Raw genomic sequence first — 16,117 nt, forward strand, 5'->3', positions numbered from 1 at the left:
TGGCTCTGGTCACTATATGACAGCACTCTTGTTTTCCGTTGGCAGATGTAGTGTTGTAGTGAGGATGCAGGTCTTCTGGAATAAGTCCACTATGAGATGGTTACTGTTATAGATCAGAACACTTTATTCCATGCTCCATCATGGCTCCCTGTCTAACAACTCCTCCCCCTAAGCTCAGCTCCTCCTCCATTACTACCTCACTGTTGCTAGGCAGACAAAGCAGAATAAGTAAGCAGAACAGAACATACAGAACATACTTATAAAAACATCACATCTCTCCCCTTCTTATAAAAAAAATAAAATAAAATGCAAACATTATAAATGAACAATAAATAAAAGGTCCGAACTGAAAAGAAAATTTTACTGTAGAACATAGTCCCTGAGGTGCGCTGGTGGCCTTCGACTTATCCTTGTTGGGTAGCGTTGAGACATCTCGTTATCAGAAACAGTCTGTGAATTTTCGGTATCTCTTGTTGGTGTTGCTGAACCAGTTGTACCTGGTGAAATTTCCTCATCATCTGTCTCCTCTGCACTTGCTCCTGGGTTGTAGTCACGAAGCTTTTTAAAATGGGAGACATTTCGTGTCACTTGATGACCCTGGCGTTGAGCAGTAACCATGGTACCTTTGACGTGTGTGACTTGAAAGGGTTCTGGATGATAAGGGGATGATAACTTGTCACTGGGTCTCAGCCTTTTAACAAGGACCCAGTCTCCCACGTCCAGCTGTTTGAAGCGACAACTTCTCTTATCTGCATATCTTTTCATCCTGCCTTTGGCAAGGGAATCATTGAGGACCAATGGAGTCTGGACTTGAACTACTGGGATGTTTGGAAGCTTAATGCGCAAAGGCCTGCCGAAAAGCGCAGTCGCTGGCGGAGTTCCTGTAGTAGAGTGTGGGGTGGCTCTGTACTGTCTAAGGAACCTGTACAATTCTTGCTGCAAATCCTTGTGTTCCATGGTAGCAATCTGAAGAGTTTTGTTGATTGATTGCATGAAGTGCTCCACTTCACCATTGGCTTGGGGCCAGTAAGAAGTTATTTTCCTGTGGTTAAAACCAAGATAAGTTGCAAAAGACTGAAAATCTGCACTATTAAAAGGTGGCCCATTGTCAGTCTTCACTGTTTCAGGTATGTCATATGCAGAAAAGATTTTGTCCAGTTTTGGTATGACATCTCTTGCAGAGGTGGTGGAAACGGGTTCAATGACTGGAAACCTAGGAAAATCATCTATGACAACCAGTAAATAGGAATGATCTGGCAAAGTGCAGAAATCAACACTCACAGCAGTCCATGGATTGTCTGGCAGAGGTGTCATTTGTACTGGTGCTCGGCTATGGTCCACTGTAGTTGCTTGGCAAGGTATACACGTGGCAATAAGTGCTTCCACTTGTTTATCTAGTCCAGGAAACCATACTTTCTCCCTAAGTAATTGCTTTGTTTTAACTATACCTTGATGGGCCTCATGGGCCAGATCGATCACTCTACTCTGAAGTTTCTGAGGAATGACCAGGCGGTTGTCACGTAGTAGTATGTTTGAGTCAGATACAGAAAGAGAGTGTCTTGCATTAAAGAAGGCCTGCAAATATGCTGTTTGGCCCTGCGGTTGAAGACGAGTCTCAGCTAGAAAAGAGTTCCAGTTCTTAGACCGAACAGTGTCAATTACCAACTGAAGTTGGGGATCAGAATCCACCGCATGTTTAATTTCTTCTAGGGTCATTGCTCTTGGCACAGAGTGTGTAACAATGAAATTTACATGCTCCTCAGCTAAGACAGTGGCAGGCAAGTCATCTTTGGTAGACTGTGGTGAAGGGTGTCTTGAAAAATAGTCTGCAGGGTTCCCAGCTCCTGCCTCATATCTCAAGTGAAAGCGATAGTTCTGCAAGCGGAGTAGCCAGCGTTCAAGTCGTGGGGGTTGCTTTGATGAATGTTTATTGAAGATTGGAATGAGTGGTTTATGATCACTGACCACTGTGAATGGACAACCAAAGAGGTAAAGATGAAAATGAAGGCATCCCCATACAACTGCGAGAGCTTCCCTCTCAGTTTGAGAATAGCGCTGTTCCGTTTCTGTTAAAGCCTTGCTCGCATAGGAGACTGTGGAGATACTGCCAGTTTTGGACACCTGAGTTAAAATTGCACCAAGGCCTACAGGACTGGCATCCACAATGAGCTCAGTAGACTTTAGTGGGTCAAAATAGGCCATGACCGTGTCACTAGAAAGACTGGACTTAAGTGTATCAAAAGCTGATTGATGTTCAACTGTCCATGACCAAGGAGTATCCTTTTTAGTGAGTTGTCGTAGGGGTTCAGAAACAGTAGCCAGATCAGGTATGAATCGTCCACAGTATGTGACCAGACCAAGAAAACTTCGAACATCTGAGACATTTTGTGGCTGGCTAGCAGAGGTTATGGCTGCTACTTTCTCAGGGTCTGCAGAAACACCATTTTCAGAAAAAATGTAGCCAAAAAAGTTCAATTACGTCTGGTTGAACTCGCATTTTGATGGATTAACAGTTAAATTGCAGGTTTGCAGTCTCTGAAAGACTTGTTCTAGGTGATTGTCATGTTCCTCTTGGGTTGTGCCAAAGATAAGGATGTCATCACTAACATTGAGGACTCCAGGTATTCCTGAAAGAACCTGCCTGATAACATTCTGAAAGATTTCTGCAGCCGATGAAATGCCAAAATTCAGCCTCTTGAACCTTCTTAGACCGACATGAGTGCTAAAAGTTGTGATATATCTGGAGTCTGGATGCAATTCAAGCTGATGATAACCAGATTTTAGATCAATTTTTGAGAATACTTTTGCACCATTTAGATCTGTGAGAATGTCATCAATGGTAGGCGTAATGTGCCTTTCTCTTTGAATGGCTCGATTGGCATGTCGCATATCCACACATAACCTGATTTTACCAGGCTGCTTAGGTTTAGGCGCAACAACAATTGGTGAGACCCAGGGAGTTGGGCCCTCGACACGTTCAATAACATCATCTGTCTCAAGGTCTTGTAGCTCTTTCTCCACTAGCTTGCGGACATGGAATGGGATGCGCCTGTGAGGTTGAACTGACGGCTGGACTGACTGGTCAATGTGTAATTTCACTTGAAAGTCTTTCAGCTTTCCTATGCCTTGAAAGAGTTGAGGATATTTCTGCATAATAGTTTGGACAAAAGAGTGTGTTACGCTGTTTGCCAGTTTCACTAGGCCCAGAGATACTACACTACTGCAGCTAAGAAGAGTGTCTGCAGAACACTCCACTACATAGAAAGTGTCCGTGATGGATTTCCCTTCAGCCGTTAGTAATGCCTGAAATTTGCCACATAGGGGTAATGCAGTAGCTGAACCATAAGGATATATCTTCAGGTTAGTACAGTGCAAAGCAGGTTTGTTCTTTAGCTGGCTATAAGTGGCATGACTAATAACATTGACAGATGCCCCTGTATCTACCAGTGTCTCCACCGGATTGCCATGTATTAAGATGACTTGTTTGGGATTAGACATTGCATGCACATGCATGCAGACCCCTCAGTCACTGAGAATAAACAGGTGCTGCTGGGCTCATCAGCAGGGGACACTGACTGCACTGCCTGAACTTTCTGTGGCAAGGCTTGTTTAGCAGAGAGAGAAGACTGTGATTTTGATCTGCAGACTTTTGCAAAGTGATTTTGTTTCCCACAGTTATGACAAGTTACTCCCTTTGCTGGGCATGGTTTCTGATGAGGATAAGGACCTCCACAGTTGTAGCAGGCTGCAGCCTGTGTGTGAGGCACATGTGGCTTCTGAGTGAGCTTTGAAACAGAAGATGGCTGCTCTGGTATACAGTCTGTGTTCTCTATAAGTTTAGCTTGATTCTCTGCTGCATCATGAATACGTGCAATGTCCAGTAGCTTTGCTAAAGTCATGGTGGGATCTCTGAGTGCTTGTCTCCTTAATTTAGAGGACACACAACCTTGTATGATTTGCATCAGAATGTCCTTGTCTATATCAGCAAATTCACAGTAAGCTGCAAGTTGTCTTAAGCGGACATGATATTCATCAATGGTTTCTGTTGCTGACTGTTTTGACTGTCTAAACTTGAAAATTTCAAAAGCTGCATTTATGTATGGAGAGAAATGCTTAATTAGTGCTGCTTTGCTTAGCTCATAGTCACTGTCCTCCCCTGTATTGGGCAGAGTTGTGAAGATATCATAGACTTGCTCCCCTGCATAGTGCAATAACATGGCTTTCTTTCTTGCATTGTCAGTAATGTTCATTGCTTGCAGGAATATCTCAAAGCATTTCAGCCATTTATTCCAGCATGCTGCTAAGTTTGCTTGGGGCTGGTGCACATCAAATACAGCAAAGGAGGGTAAGCAGGCCATGGCTGGTGCTAGTAGTGCAGTCTTGTACACAAGTTTCTGTAGCAGTGAAATACCTTTAGCTGATGATTCTTAATCCTCGTCGCCAATTGTAGTGTTGTAGTGAGGATGCAGGTCTTCTGGAATAAGTCCACTATGAGATGGTTACTGTTATAGATCAGAACACTTTATTCCATGCTCCATCATGGCTCCCTGTCTAACAACTCCTCCCCCTAAGCTCAGCTCCTCCTCCATTACTACCTCACTGTTGCTAGGCAGACAAAGCAGAATACGTAAGCAGAACAGAACATACAGAACATACTTATAACAACATCACAGCAGACACTGCTTCTGCTCTCCAGCACTGCAGTCTTCTTTCCCTGGAAACACTGTGTGTCCTAGACTTCCTGTGCCCCCAGCTTCTACTTTCCCAGGTCACTCTATTATCTCTAGCTGGGAACTGGCTCCCCCTGATGGATTGGGATGATAGCAGGAAGCCTCCATATTCATATTCTAACATTGCAGCCGTACCTCCTGACATTACATGGGCATCAGTACACACAAAGTTGTCTGGTAGCTCCTGGGATTCGGGAAGTGGTTCAACAGCGGGAGAGACAGTAAAAGGACCTGAAAAGATATCCTGGGAGGGGGCAAGGGTGGGATGAGTCTGTTGGGAAGATTGGGCATGTTGGGAGGAAAGAGGGGCAGACTCTTGGGTATGAAGACAACTGCAGGTAGTGGCTGACCGGCTGCTGGAAAAGCAGCTGGAAGCATTATCCGTTAACCATTGTAACACCTGTTCCTGGTGCTTGGGCCTGGTCTGTGTTGTACTCTGCACCCTGCTTAACGCAGGTGTCATATCAGCAATTGTGATGAGCGCATGCTAATGTTTCTTGTCCAGTGGAAAGGATGGGATAGGATTTCACATAAGTCTGCCACCAATGGAAACTCATGGTGCAGAAACTGAGGGAGCTGACTTTGATGAACCCTTGGGTTTTGTAGATGGAACTCCATCAAAGGTCTCTGCTGCTCACACACCCTGCTCAACATACGGTATCTATGGTTTCAGCATGTGGTGACCTCGCAGAACAGCCGGTGCTTCAGGCAGATGTAGGCATTGTTGGTGTGTATTGAGGCTAGCACCAGGTACTGTAGACTTGCCAAAGTGGGAGCACAAGCGCCGCACTTTAACCAGTAGCTTGTGTAAATTGGGGTAAGTTGTTAGAAACCGTTGCACCAATAATTTGAAAACGTAGGCCATGTGTGGACCGTGTTTGAGTCTGGCAAGCTCCAGATCTGCTACCAGGTTCCGGCCATTATCACATACACCAACCTGCACCAGGGCCCAGGTGCAGTGGGCAAAAAACATTGCCATCTCATCCAGGATGGCATCCCTGACCTCGGAGGCAGTGTGCTGTCTGTTCCCCAAGCTGATGGGCTTCAGCACGGCCTGCTGACGTCTCCCCATGCCAGTGTTTCAGCGTTTTCCAGCGTGGGGTTGATTTAATGGCGGAGGAGGAGGGTGGTGTTTCAGCACTCCTGCCAGGAATATTGGGCGGGGAGACAAGGCAGGCCGCTACAGTTTGCGACCCGGTCCCAGCCTCAACTACATTCAGCCAGTGTGCCGCGATTGAGATGCAGCGTCCCTGGCCGCATGCACTTGTCCACGTGTCGGTGGTCAAGTGGAACTTTGTGCAACTTAGCGCAGAACTTAGGGCCTGCCTGATGTTACAGGACACGTGCTGGTGCAAGGCTCAACTCACCCTAAGGGCCAAAAACACTGCTGATGAAATTTGTTCAGTTCCAAAGGACTCTGTGTTTAGATTTGGCTCAGTCGCAGCTCCAGAACATGCCTTTGAAGGCAAGGTTTCCTTTAGTGGCTCCATCTCAGCAGGATGATGATGGTGAAGCTTGGTTAAATCTGGTGTTGGAAGGAAATGTGGTTTCTGATCTACATCTAAAGTACTGGAGCATGTTGTTTGGACAATTAACACCTGATCAGAACCCTGTAGAGGTAATGTAGAGTCCCATATTAGAGGACCATTACCGGTAGTTGTAGTTGCAGCCAATTCTCCACTTTTGCAGTCCTCTAAATAAAAGTAACCCCCTGGACTTGATGCCAAAATGTCATCAATTTCCCAATCAAAATCAAGGTCAATGTCTGGGTCCTCAGTCCAATCCACTGCATCAATCCAGCAAAATGAGAGTGATTGTTCTGGAACCACCGTTTTAGGGGGCTAAGAATTTTAAAGGGGCTAACACTCTGCTGGTGCAAGGCTCAACTCACCCAAAGGGCAAAAAACTCTGCTGGTGCAAGGCTGAACTAAGTTAAAGGGCCTAAAACTCTGCTGGTAAGAGGCTGAAGTCACCTGAAGGGCCTCAATCTCTGCTCAATCTCAGCTTAAGGGCCTCTAACTTAATTTGGAAGGGCTCACGTTAAGTGCCAGAAAAGTTAATTTTGGAAGGTCTTACCACATCACACACACATCCATAATGACAGTTAAGGGTGGGGGCTTTTGGATTTCCCATTGCCTATTCCATCTGTGGTTGTCATGGGCAACGTGATTTAAAGGGGTGCTTGTTAATGTTTCTTTAGCTTAAATTTGGGTTTTTGTCCATCCATTTGGGGAGGACAGAAGGTTTCCAGGTATTTTCCCACTTTGATAGAGGTTTTTTTGAGTGTGGAAAGTGTGTAGTTGATAGGCTGTGATGGTGGGGTAAAACTGTGACTTGGGTTTCTGTCCCAGTTACATTCCAGAGGTGTTGTCATCATTTGCTGAGGTGTGATAGTGGACTTGGTGACCCTCCTGAGTCGAATAGTGGGTTCCCCTGAAACAAAGCATATTTCCCCATAGACTATAATAGGGTACGACATTTGATCGAATAGTCGAATATTGAGCGGCTATTTGAAATGAATAACGAATATCGAATATTTTACTGTTCGCTCATCTCTAATTCTCAGCTTTCGGCTCAGTCTCAAACTTCAAAGTAAACATCCATAAATCTGAAATTTTAAACATCTCTGAAAGGGAAAGCGTAATTTTGCAATTAAAAAGTCACTCCCCCTATCACTGGCCAAAGGAAGATATTAAATATTTAGGAGTACAAATCCCCTGGGATTTGGCAAATATCCTCCCTTTCAATTACCACCCCTTACTTTGAGACATTCAAAAGCAACTAGCAGACCTACACATTACATATCAAAACATGGGATGGACCAATCGCTATCCTGGATAGAATCTCTCTAAACAAACTTCACACAGCGGAAAGGGGTCTGCTCCAAAATATAAAAATTTCTCTTGTCTCAGTCCAACGAGACTTATCTCATCTTAGATGTTGGGAAGAGGGGCTGGGGATCACCCTGATGAGTGATAGGTAATGCACATGGCTTCTCAAGGTATGTGCGATACAGGAAAATTCTTTCAAACACCTCACCTACTGGTATAAAACACCAGTGTGGCTACATAATGTAAGCCCTCATAGATTGTAAGCCCTCGTGGGCAGGGCCCTCTACCCCACTGTGCCAGCCGATCACTGTTAGTATGATATGTACCTGTATATTTTGTGTATTGTATGTAACCCCCAAATGTAAAGCACCATGGAATTAATGGTGCTATATAAATAAACAATAATAATAATAACAACCCTAAAGCCATAAACGGGAAGTCTTAGCCACTCATCTAATAACCACAGCGAAGCTCCTAATACCGGCTCACTGGAAAGCAACTTCACCCCCTACTCTATCGCAATGGGTCTCCAAGTTAACGACATATGCTGGATGGAGAAGTTGGTTCATTGGGTTAGATTAACCAGACACACCTTCCTAAACACTTGGGCATAGTATAATGCTCCCTTTAGTGCCCCCACACAGTATAATTCCACCTGTAATGCCTCCATAATTCCCCCAAAGAGTATAATGCCTCCATATTGTCTGTTCCCCTACACAGTATAATGGCCCCATATTGCCTCCTCCTCCACACAGATTAATGTGCCCCCGCAGAGTAAAAAATACCTTCTCTCTATGATTCTTGATCCTCCTCTAACCTGCTGCCGCATATTACTGTAAGTCCAGATGCTGAACAACATCAGGATGTGACAACCTGATTAGTGACAGACATAATGAGCTGCATATATTCCTCAGTCCTAAAGAGGTGAGTATGAGCATAATTTGATAGATAGAGGCCGACTTAAATTAAAATTTACCATTTCAGATTTCCAGAACACTGCCTGGCTGGGACCAATATTTGCAAGGGATTAGCCCTATAAGACATGAACATCCCTGGTAAGTTTGCTAAAACCCACCAGTGATGCCACAACATCACTTGCCTGACTGAAAGCCAAATGTGATGTCATAGTGGCTTATCACGTGGAAGCACATGTGATGTCACAGCAGCTTTCCTGATAGAAACACTCTTTATGATGTCACACTGACTTACCTAACAGAAACACGTTTGTGAAGTTTCAGATGTTCATCTGACTGAAACCCACTTGTGGTGTCACAGCAGCTTACCCCACTGAAACACACTTATGATGTCATATTCGCATACCTTAGAAAATCAAAAATTGTGAGGTCGCAACAGCTGATTAAAACCTGCTAGTGATGCCATTGCAGCTTGCATGACTGAAGCCCACTTGTCAGGTCACAGCTAACCTTACAGAGACCTACCTGTGATGTCACAGCTGCTTGCTTGAATGAAGCTTCTTTTGTGACTAAGGGAGCGTTCACACTACCATCGGTGTCCGACAGCTAGTGTCCGCTGCTAATGTCCGTTCAAAATCTTGTGCGGACATTAGCAGCAGACACTAGCTGTGTCCGTGACATTTTGCATTGATTTAAATGGACATCTGGTAAATGGACATCTGGCAAAACCCGACATGTAGGTTTTTTCTGTCCGCTTGAAAAGTTGGACATCTTTGGGAACGGACAGTTAAAGACAGACACAGACAGTAAAAGAATGCACCCGATGTCCATTTAAATCAATGCAAAATGTCACGGACACAGCTAGTGCCCACTGCTAATGTCCGTGCAAGATTTTGAACGGACATTAACAGCAGACACTAGCTGTCGGACACCGAAGGTAGTGTGAACACCCCCTTACCTGATAAAAACAGTTTGGTGCTGTCACAGAAGTTCACCTGACAGAAACCCACTTATGGGTGCATTCACACTGAGTAAACGCTAGCTTATTCTGAACGTAAAACACGTTCAGAATAAGCGGCGTCTAAAGCAGCTCCATTCATTTCTATGGGAGCCGGCATACGAGCGCTCCCCATAGAAATGAATGGGCTGCTTCTTTCACTCCGTGCAGTCCCATTGAAGTGAATGGGGAGTGCCGGCGTGTACGCTCCGGCATGAGCAGAGCTTGCCGTATACGCCGGCACTCCCCATTCACTTCAATGGGACTGCACGGAGTGAAAGAAGCAGCCCATTCATTTCTATGGGGAGCGCTCGTATCCCCGCTCCCATAGAAATGAATGGAGCTGCTTTAGACGCCGCTTATTCTGAACGTGTTTTACGTTCAGAATAAGCTAGCGTTTACTCAGTGTGAATTCACCCTAAGATATCACAAACAAACTTTACTACATCTCACTTTTGATGTCACAAATTTGCCTAAATCTGTGATCTTACCATCACCCGATGGTAACACACTTGTGATAGTCACAGCATGTAGGTCACTAAAACCCTTTTGTAATGTAAAAGCAGATTAGCTGATGGTAAAACAGGACCCTGGTGCCCAGAGACAAATGGTGCTGAGGATTCCCTGTACTTGCTCAATATATAAGAGCCTTTAGGGGAAAATGAATATTCTGGGGATACTTCTTCCAAATCCCTCGAACAGCCAAGGAGTTAACATTGCAGGCTCCTCTTATTGACCACCATCGTAATGTACAGAACATGGGAACCCTGGCAGGTTGCTAAGTGAATGTTCGAACCTGACAGCATCTATTGATCTGGCTGTTAATGTAATTTATAGGATTTGGTGTTAATAGCAAGAGTATGGAGTCTTCCTGAGCATCAGTCCTTCTCCGCTTATATTGGGGCTATTTTTCCTCCACAGACACTATAATCAGATCATTAAATAACATTATTTACCTAAATTTGTGTGTAATTCATTTACTTCTGTTAATAATGGAAAAGCAGTAGTATGTAATCTGCTTATGGGCTAGTAGAAGACCTCGGGCACTACAGCCATTGACAACTACTTGGGAGATCTCAACAAAGAAGGCTTTGGCATCGGCCCACAAAAAGATGGCAGGGAATTTCAAAATCAACTGGGTAAATGAAACCTGAGGAAACTGGGTAGATCACCTGAAATTCTGGTAATAGCTGACTCATTTTATCTAAAAATATCTCCAGAACAAATTCAAAGACAACATGTGGCAGTTGCCATATGACCAAAAAGCACGCCAACATGTAATTTTGTCCTCTCATTATAATGGGGTTTCCAGGTATAATGGGCACTCACTCCCTGAATGATTCTATCACCAATGACTCTGTGACACTACACATACATTAAAGCATAACTGTCATTTCAGTTTATTTTTACTATGGTATAGCTGGTGCATTGGGAACATTTTCTAAGAAAAAATAGGCTCTAAAGTTATTCCTTAGCAATGCTTTATATGCCATCAGGGAGGTGCTGTGATGGCTATAGCACAGAGGAGCAGAGCTCGCAATAGTCACGTAATGCTCAGTACTAGCAGTCAGTGTCGTGGAGAGAGAAATAACAGTTAGATTTGGAGTCATAGCACTATATACGGATCTATATATACGACAGGGAGTGTAAAGAAGGCTAAGTAGCCTGTTGGACTAGCCGTACATAGTATACACTATACACTGTGCTTGGAATGGACTCTCCTTAGCAACTTTAAAGGGATTCTATCATTAGAATCCTTTTTTTCATTCCTACCATGTCGGAATAGCCTTTAGAAAGGCTATTCTTCCCCTACCTTTAGATATCTTCTCTGCGCCACTATTCCGGTGATATTCACAGTTTTCACAGTATACAAATGATTCTCCAGACAGCACTGGGGGGTGGTCCCCCTGCACTCAAACAGCACTGGGGGCGTCTCCGGTGCTGCCTGCAGACTCATCCAGCGACGTCCTCCATCTTCTTCTCACGACCAGCTCTTCTTCACGTCTTCCACCAAAAGTGCCAACTGCACATGTGCAGCAGCCATTTTCCTGTGGCCTCTTACGCAATTGTCCATTTAGCCACAGAAAAATGGCCGCCACACATGTGCAGTCAGCGCTACCAGTTGAAGACGCAGAGTAGAGGCTGTCGGGAGAAGAAGGTGGAGAGCATCGCTGGAGAGTCTGCAGGCAGCACAGGGGACACCCCCAGTGCTGTTTGAGTGCAAGGGAACTACCCCCAGTGCTCTCTGGAGACTCATTTGCATATGGTGAAAACTGTGAATATCACCGGAATGGTGGCGCGAGAAGTAATCTAAAGTTAGAGAAAGAATAGCCTTTCTTAAGGCTATTCCGACGTGGTAGGTACGAAAAAAAGGATTCTAATGATAGAATCCCTTTAAATTAGAGCATTGCTAAGAAGAAACTTAGAGCCTGTTTTTTTTATGAAATCTGTTGATAAAGTATATTAGAAAAATATTCCCAATACACCCCCAGACAATAGTAAAGATCAAATGGAACAACAGTTGCACTTTAAGAGGTTTACGACTCTTGTGCTTTGGTAAAGGGAACTGATGAGAATTTAATAAAGCTGTACAGAGGTGTTAATTGTTTTCACATCAGTGACTTCACACTTACCTTGTATAGGCGGAAGCCACAGGAAAATACATTGCCAGTTAATATAATTAACACTTGTACTGGAAGTGACAATATCACATAATATAGAAAAGATTAACCTTGTAAACCACAAAGTGCTGCATACACTCCCTCTGACAGCCTGTACTAGGCTACCACACAAAGCATGTCAGGAATCTAGAGACCTAAAGTAGGTACAATACAAGTTTTATTGGCATATAACACAGATCTAGATATTTGACATAATTTGTGCTGAGTTACAGCTATTATTTACACGCAGAGAAAATGTCCAACGAGGAAAATATGAAATGAGATGGTATAGGATATATACACTGGGTACATTGGATGGCACAAAGGCACTGTCTAGATAAAGTTATAGAATGAGAGGCAATAAATTGCCCCCCGATGTTGGGCTTAAAATCAAAGTACAACACCCAACCAGCAGGGGGCATTGGGTTGTAGGGCTATAGGATGGCCCCTCCCCACTACAGCGCAAAAGCCACTGGACAAATTTCTCATGTGACTTTGTAATGTCAGTACTGAACATGAGGCCATAAAATTCCATAGCATGCTTAGTGCAGCAATTCCAAAGTTTTTCATCTATTGCAATAATTATGATTCGATGACTTGTACGTACTGATTTATTTGCCACAATTTTAATCTTCCATCTAACATTGAGTAAAAAAGAAAAATCATCATAATGTAGAGATTAACAGTGCATAGATAACGCCTCTAGGTCACTGGGTCTTTTTCAGTCTTTTTTGTTAGTATTTCTCAGATCTGACATTTCTTCAACCAATCCACTGGGGCCCATGTACACCAATAATGTGGTAACTGTGGATAAGATGTAGGTATAGACTGTTCCACCAGATAATCCTCTGGTAGACCTATATTCTGGCACAAGTATTAGCTCCAAAGGTCTAAAGACAACTCTATTTGTAGCTGACTTTAGGTCCAGTTACTTGCCGCTGGTTTTTGATGGGTTAGCTTAGGTTTCTTTTATACGGTTGATAAGTGATTTGTAGCAATGATATGTGCTTGGGAGCTTTTAGCATATGTTCACACGGTGTACATGGAGCAATGACTGGGTGAATCAATATTTTTATGCATGTTTGTAGATGACATATCCTGCCTGTATAATAGCAACCAATATTATGATGTAACTAACAGTGGACATGCACATGTTCTGTAGAGATGAAAGATGGAACCTCTGAATCAACTCTTCTGGTTGGACCAGGGAAACATAGTCCAACAATGGGAAGATGTTGGCATGACTGCAACGCCCATACATAAAAAGAATGAGACAATTCTAGCTGTGACCCTCTGTATTTAGTGCTTAAATCTGACACTTAATTAGATTAGAATTGCTATGTATAGTACATGATTCACCTTAAATGCTAATATATTCAGTGCTGAATAATGCTAGTGATATAAAGCACTATCTTTAATCTTACCACAGTTGGCAAAGAGTAATAGTATGGGTTGGTTGTGGGGTCTGTTAATGTAACATTGATATATCTATTTGTAATACTGATATTATGCATTCATAGTCAAAAATGTTGGCACTCATGTAATTTCACAGAAAATGAAGTATTTCTCCAAAAACATATTGTAAATACACATTTTGTTATATATGTTTATTTCCTTTGTGTGTATTTGAACAACACAAAAAAAAACCTGAGAAAAAAGACAAATTGGACATAATTTCACACAAAAATACAAAAATGGGCCAGACAAATTTGTTGTCATCTTTTCAAACTTTCGGGTAATTAACTTTGTTTCAAGCATGTGATGCTCATCAAAACTCACTGTGGCAAGTAACAGGTGTGGGCAATATAAAAATAACACCTGAAACCAGATAAAAATGAGAAAGTTGACTCAATCTTTGCATTGTGTGTCTCTGTGTGCCACATTAAGCATGGTGACCAGAAAGAGGAGAAGAGAACTGTCTGAGGACTTAAGAACCAAAATTGTGTAAAAATATCAACAATCTCAAGGTTACAAGTCCATCTCCAGAAATCTTGATACTGCTTTGTCCACGGTGCTCAACATGATGAAGAAGTTTACAACCAGTGACACTGTAGTTAATCTCCCTGGACGTGAGCAGAAGAGAAAAATTAATGAAAGGTGGCAAGGCAGGATAGTCCGGATGGCGAATAAGCAGTCGCAATCAAGCTACAAAGAAATTCAAGCTGTCCTGCAGACTCAGGGGGCATCAGTGTCAGCGTGAACTATCCATCGACATTTGAATGAAATGAAACACTATGGCCAAAGACCCAGGAGGACCCTATTGCTGACACACAGACATAAAAAAGCCTGGGGAAGACTGCAAAAGAAGAGTGGTCCAAAACTCCAGTTGAGAAGTGTAAGAAGATTGTTGATGGTTATAGCAAATGATAGATTTCAGTTATTTTTTCCAAAATGTACAAACCAAATATTAAGTTGAGGGTGCCAGTAATTTTGTCCAGTCCATTTTGGAGTTTTGCGTGAGATTTTGTAATTTTTGGCCTTTTTTTCCTCAGTTTTTTTCGTTGTTGTTCTAATAATAACAAAGGAAATAAACATGTGCATAACAAAACATGTGTAAATCAAATAATATTCTAGGAAAAATACTTCATGTTCTGGAAAAATTTCAGGGGTGCCAACACGTATGGCCATGACTGTATACATTATTCATTTTAAATATTGTATCTATATTGTACTATGATGAATTTGTTATTGAATTAAAAATAAAATAAAAAAAAACATTTTGCCAATCTCATTGGATATCTAAAGTCAATGAACAATAAAATCCATCCAATGACAATGGTGATCAATGACCATACCCAGTATATAATGCTATAACCTTTCTAGGAGACAAATATATAATACCATAAAGGAAACCTAAGCAATCATAGCATCTGAATTCCACTTTAATACACTCTGCACCCCACATAGGGTTGCAGTGCATCACAACCAGTCATGACCACAGTATAGTCATCAGTGTTTAGGTCTTTTTGTATACTTCTAATATAGTATTAAAGAAGATATTTTGCAGTTTGGGTAGGCAATTTAAGGCTAGGCCCATGCTGGGATGTAGAGCTGCAAAGTATGTTGGCACTTTATAAATACAGAATAATGAAGTAGGAATAAAATTTCAAAGTTCTTTTTTAAAGAATCAATTTTCCCCCCAATGACCCTGTTATGCATGGTGCCAAGTCTATGGCGGAGCTGCTATGGCACTGACCCACTTTGTTGCATTTTTGTCCTTATATTGAGCATCTCATAGATACAGATAGTACATTAAAAAAATAAAATAAACAATAAAAAATACCCACTGCAAACTATTGTACAAACTTGCATCCTTCTCTGCAGTCAGCTGAGTCTAGTCATGGGTTCTGGTGTTTATTTTCACAGCATGAGAAACTATTTCTATATTTAAGACTCAGAGCTTTGTGCTATTTCTGCATAACCTTGCTAAGATGCTGGGTGGCAATGTTGTGCACTTCATTCTGGGCATTTTTTCAAACCACAATAGATTCGCATATCTGTGCTGGGGGAAGGGTTCCATTTAATGGCTTTGGTGCTTTATAAAAAGGAGAAGACAAGCCCTTATTCCTCCACGCAGATTTCTGAAGCTCTATGTACATATTGGAGCTGCATTATGAATGCTGATATGATGTTCTCATTGTCATAGTGGTAAAACGACAGCTGCACAGCGTTGAGAACTTCATTCATGGTTCAAGATAGAAGGAAGTTAAGGTAAAATATACACTGGCCCTTGCGGAGAAGATACTGGATACAGCCTTGCAGTTCCAAGGAAGCATTAAAATAGTCCTTCATCCAGTTGGAAGGATATGGGCAGTCATACCAGCACACGGAAGAACATCTTGAGTACTCCTTCACAATATCTAGGATTATTCATAATACTTTTCCGCCTTGAGAACTTGGCAATACATCAACATGGAGAAAATCAGACCGAATACCTGCAAATAAAAAAGATTTTTTTTCAACATCTATCCAATGGTTGGGAACA

At 42.5% G+C, this 16,117-nt stretch overlaps 1 protein-coding gene and 1 long non-coding RNA gene across 3 annotated transcripts in view; one reads left to right on the forward strand and one right to left on the reverse strand.

Moving 5' to 3' along the window:
• Positions 1-16,117, forward strand: part of LOC142210868 (uncharacterized) — an 892,280-nt gene that overhangs the window by 528,902 nt on the left and 347,261 nt on the right. The gene's annotated exons all lie outside the window — the stretch shown is intronic.
• The window catches only part of LOC142210858 (tetraspanin-4-like), a 118,660-nt gene continuing 114,816 nt past the window's right edge, over positions 12,274-16,117 (reverse strand). For both annotated transcript variants that reach the window (XM_075280324.1, XM_075280323.1), the window contains one exon: positions 12,274-16,067. In XM_075280324.1, the coding sequence (XP_075136425.1) occupies positions 15,999-16,067 (69 nt within the window). In that variant the 3' untranslated portion in view covers positions 12,274-15,998. The remainder of the gene's footprint in view (positions 16,068-16,117) is intronic.

This window comes from Leptodactylus fuscus, chromosome 6 (genome assembly GCF_031893055.1).
Source record: "Leptodactylus fuscus isolate aLepFus1 chromosome 6, aLepFus1.hap2, whole genome shotgun sequence".
Classification (NCBI taxonomy): Eukaryota; Metazoa; Chordata; class Amphibia; order Anura; family Leptodactylidae; genus Leptodactylus; species Leptodactylus fuscus.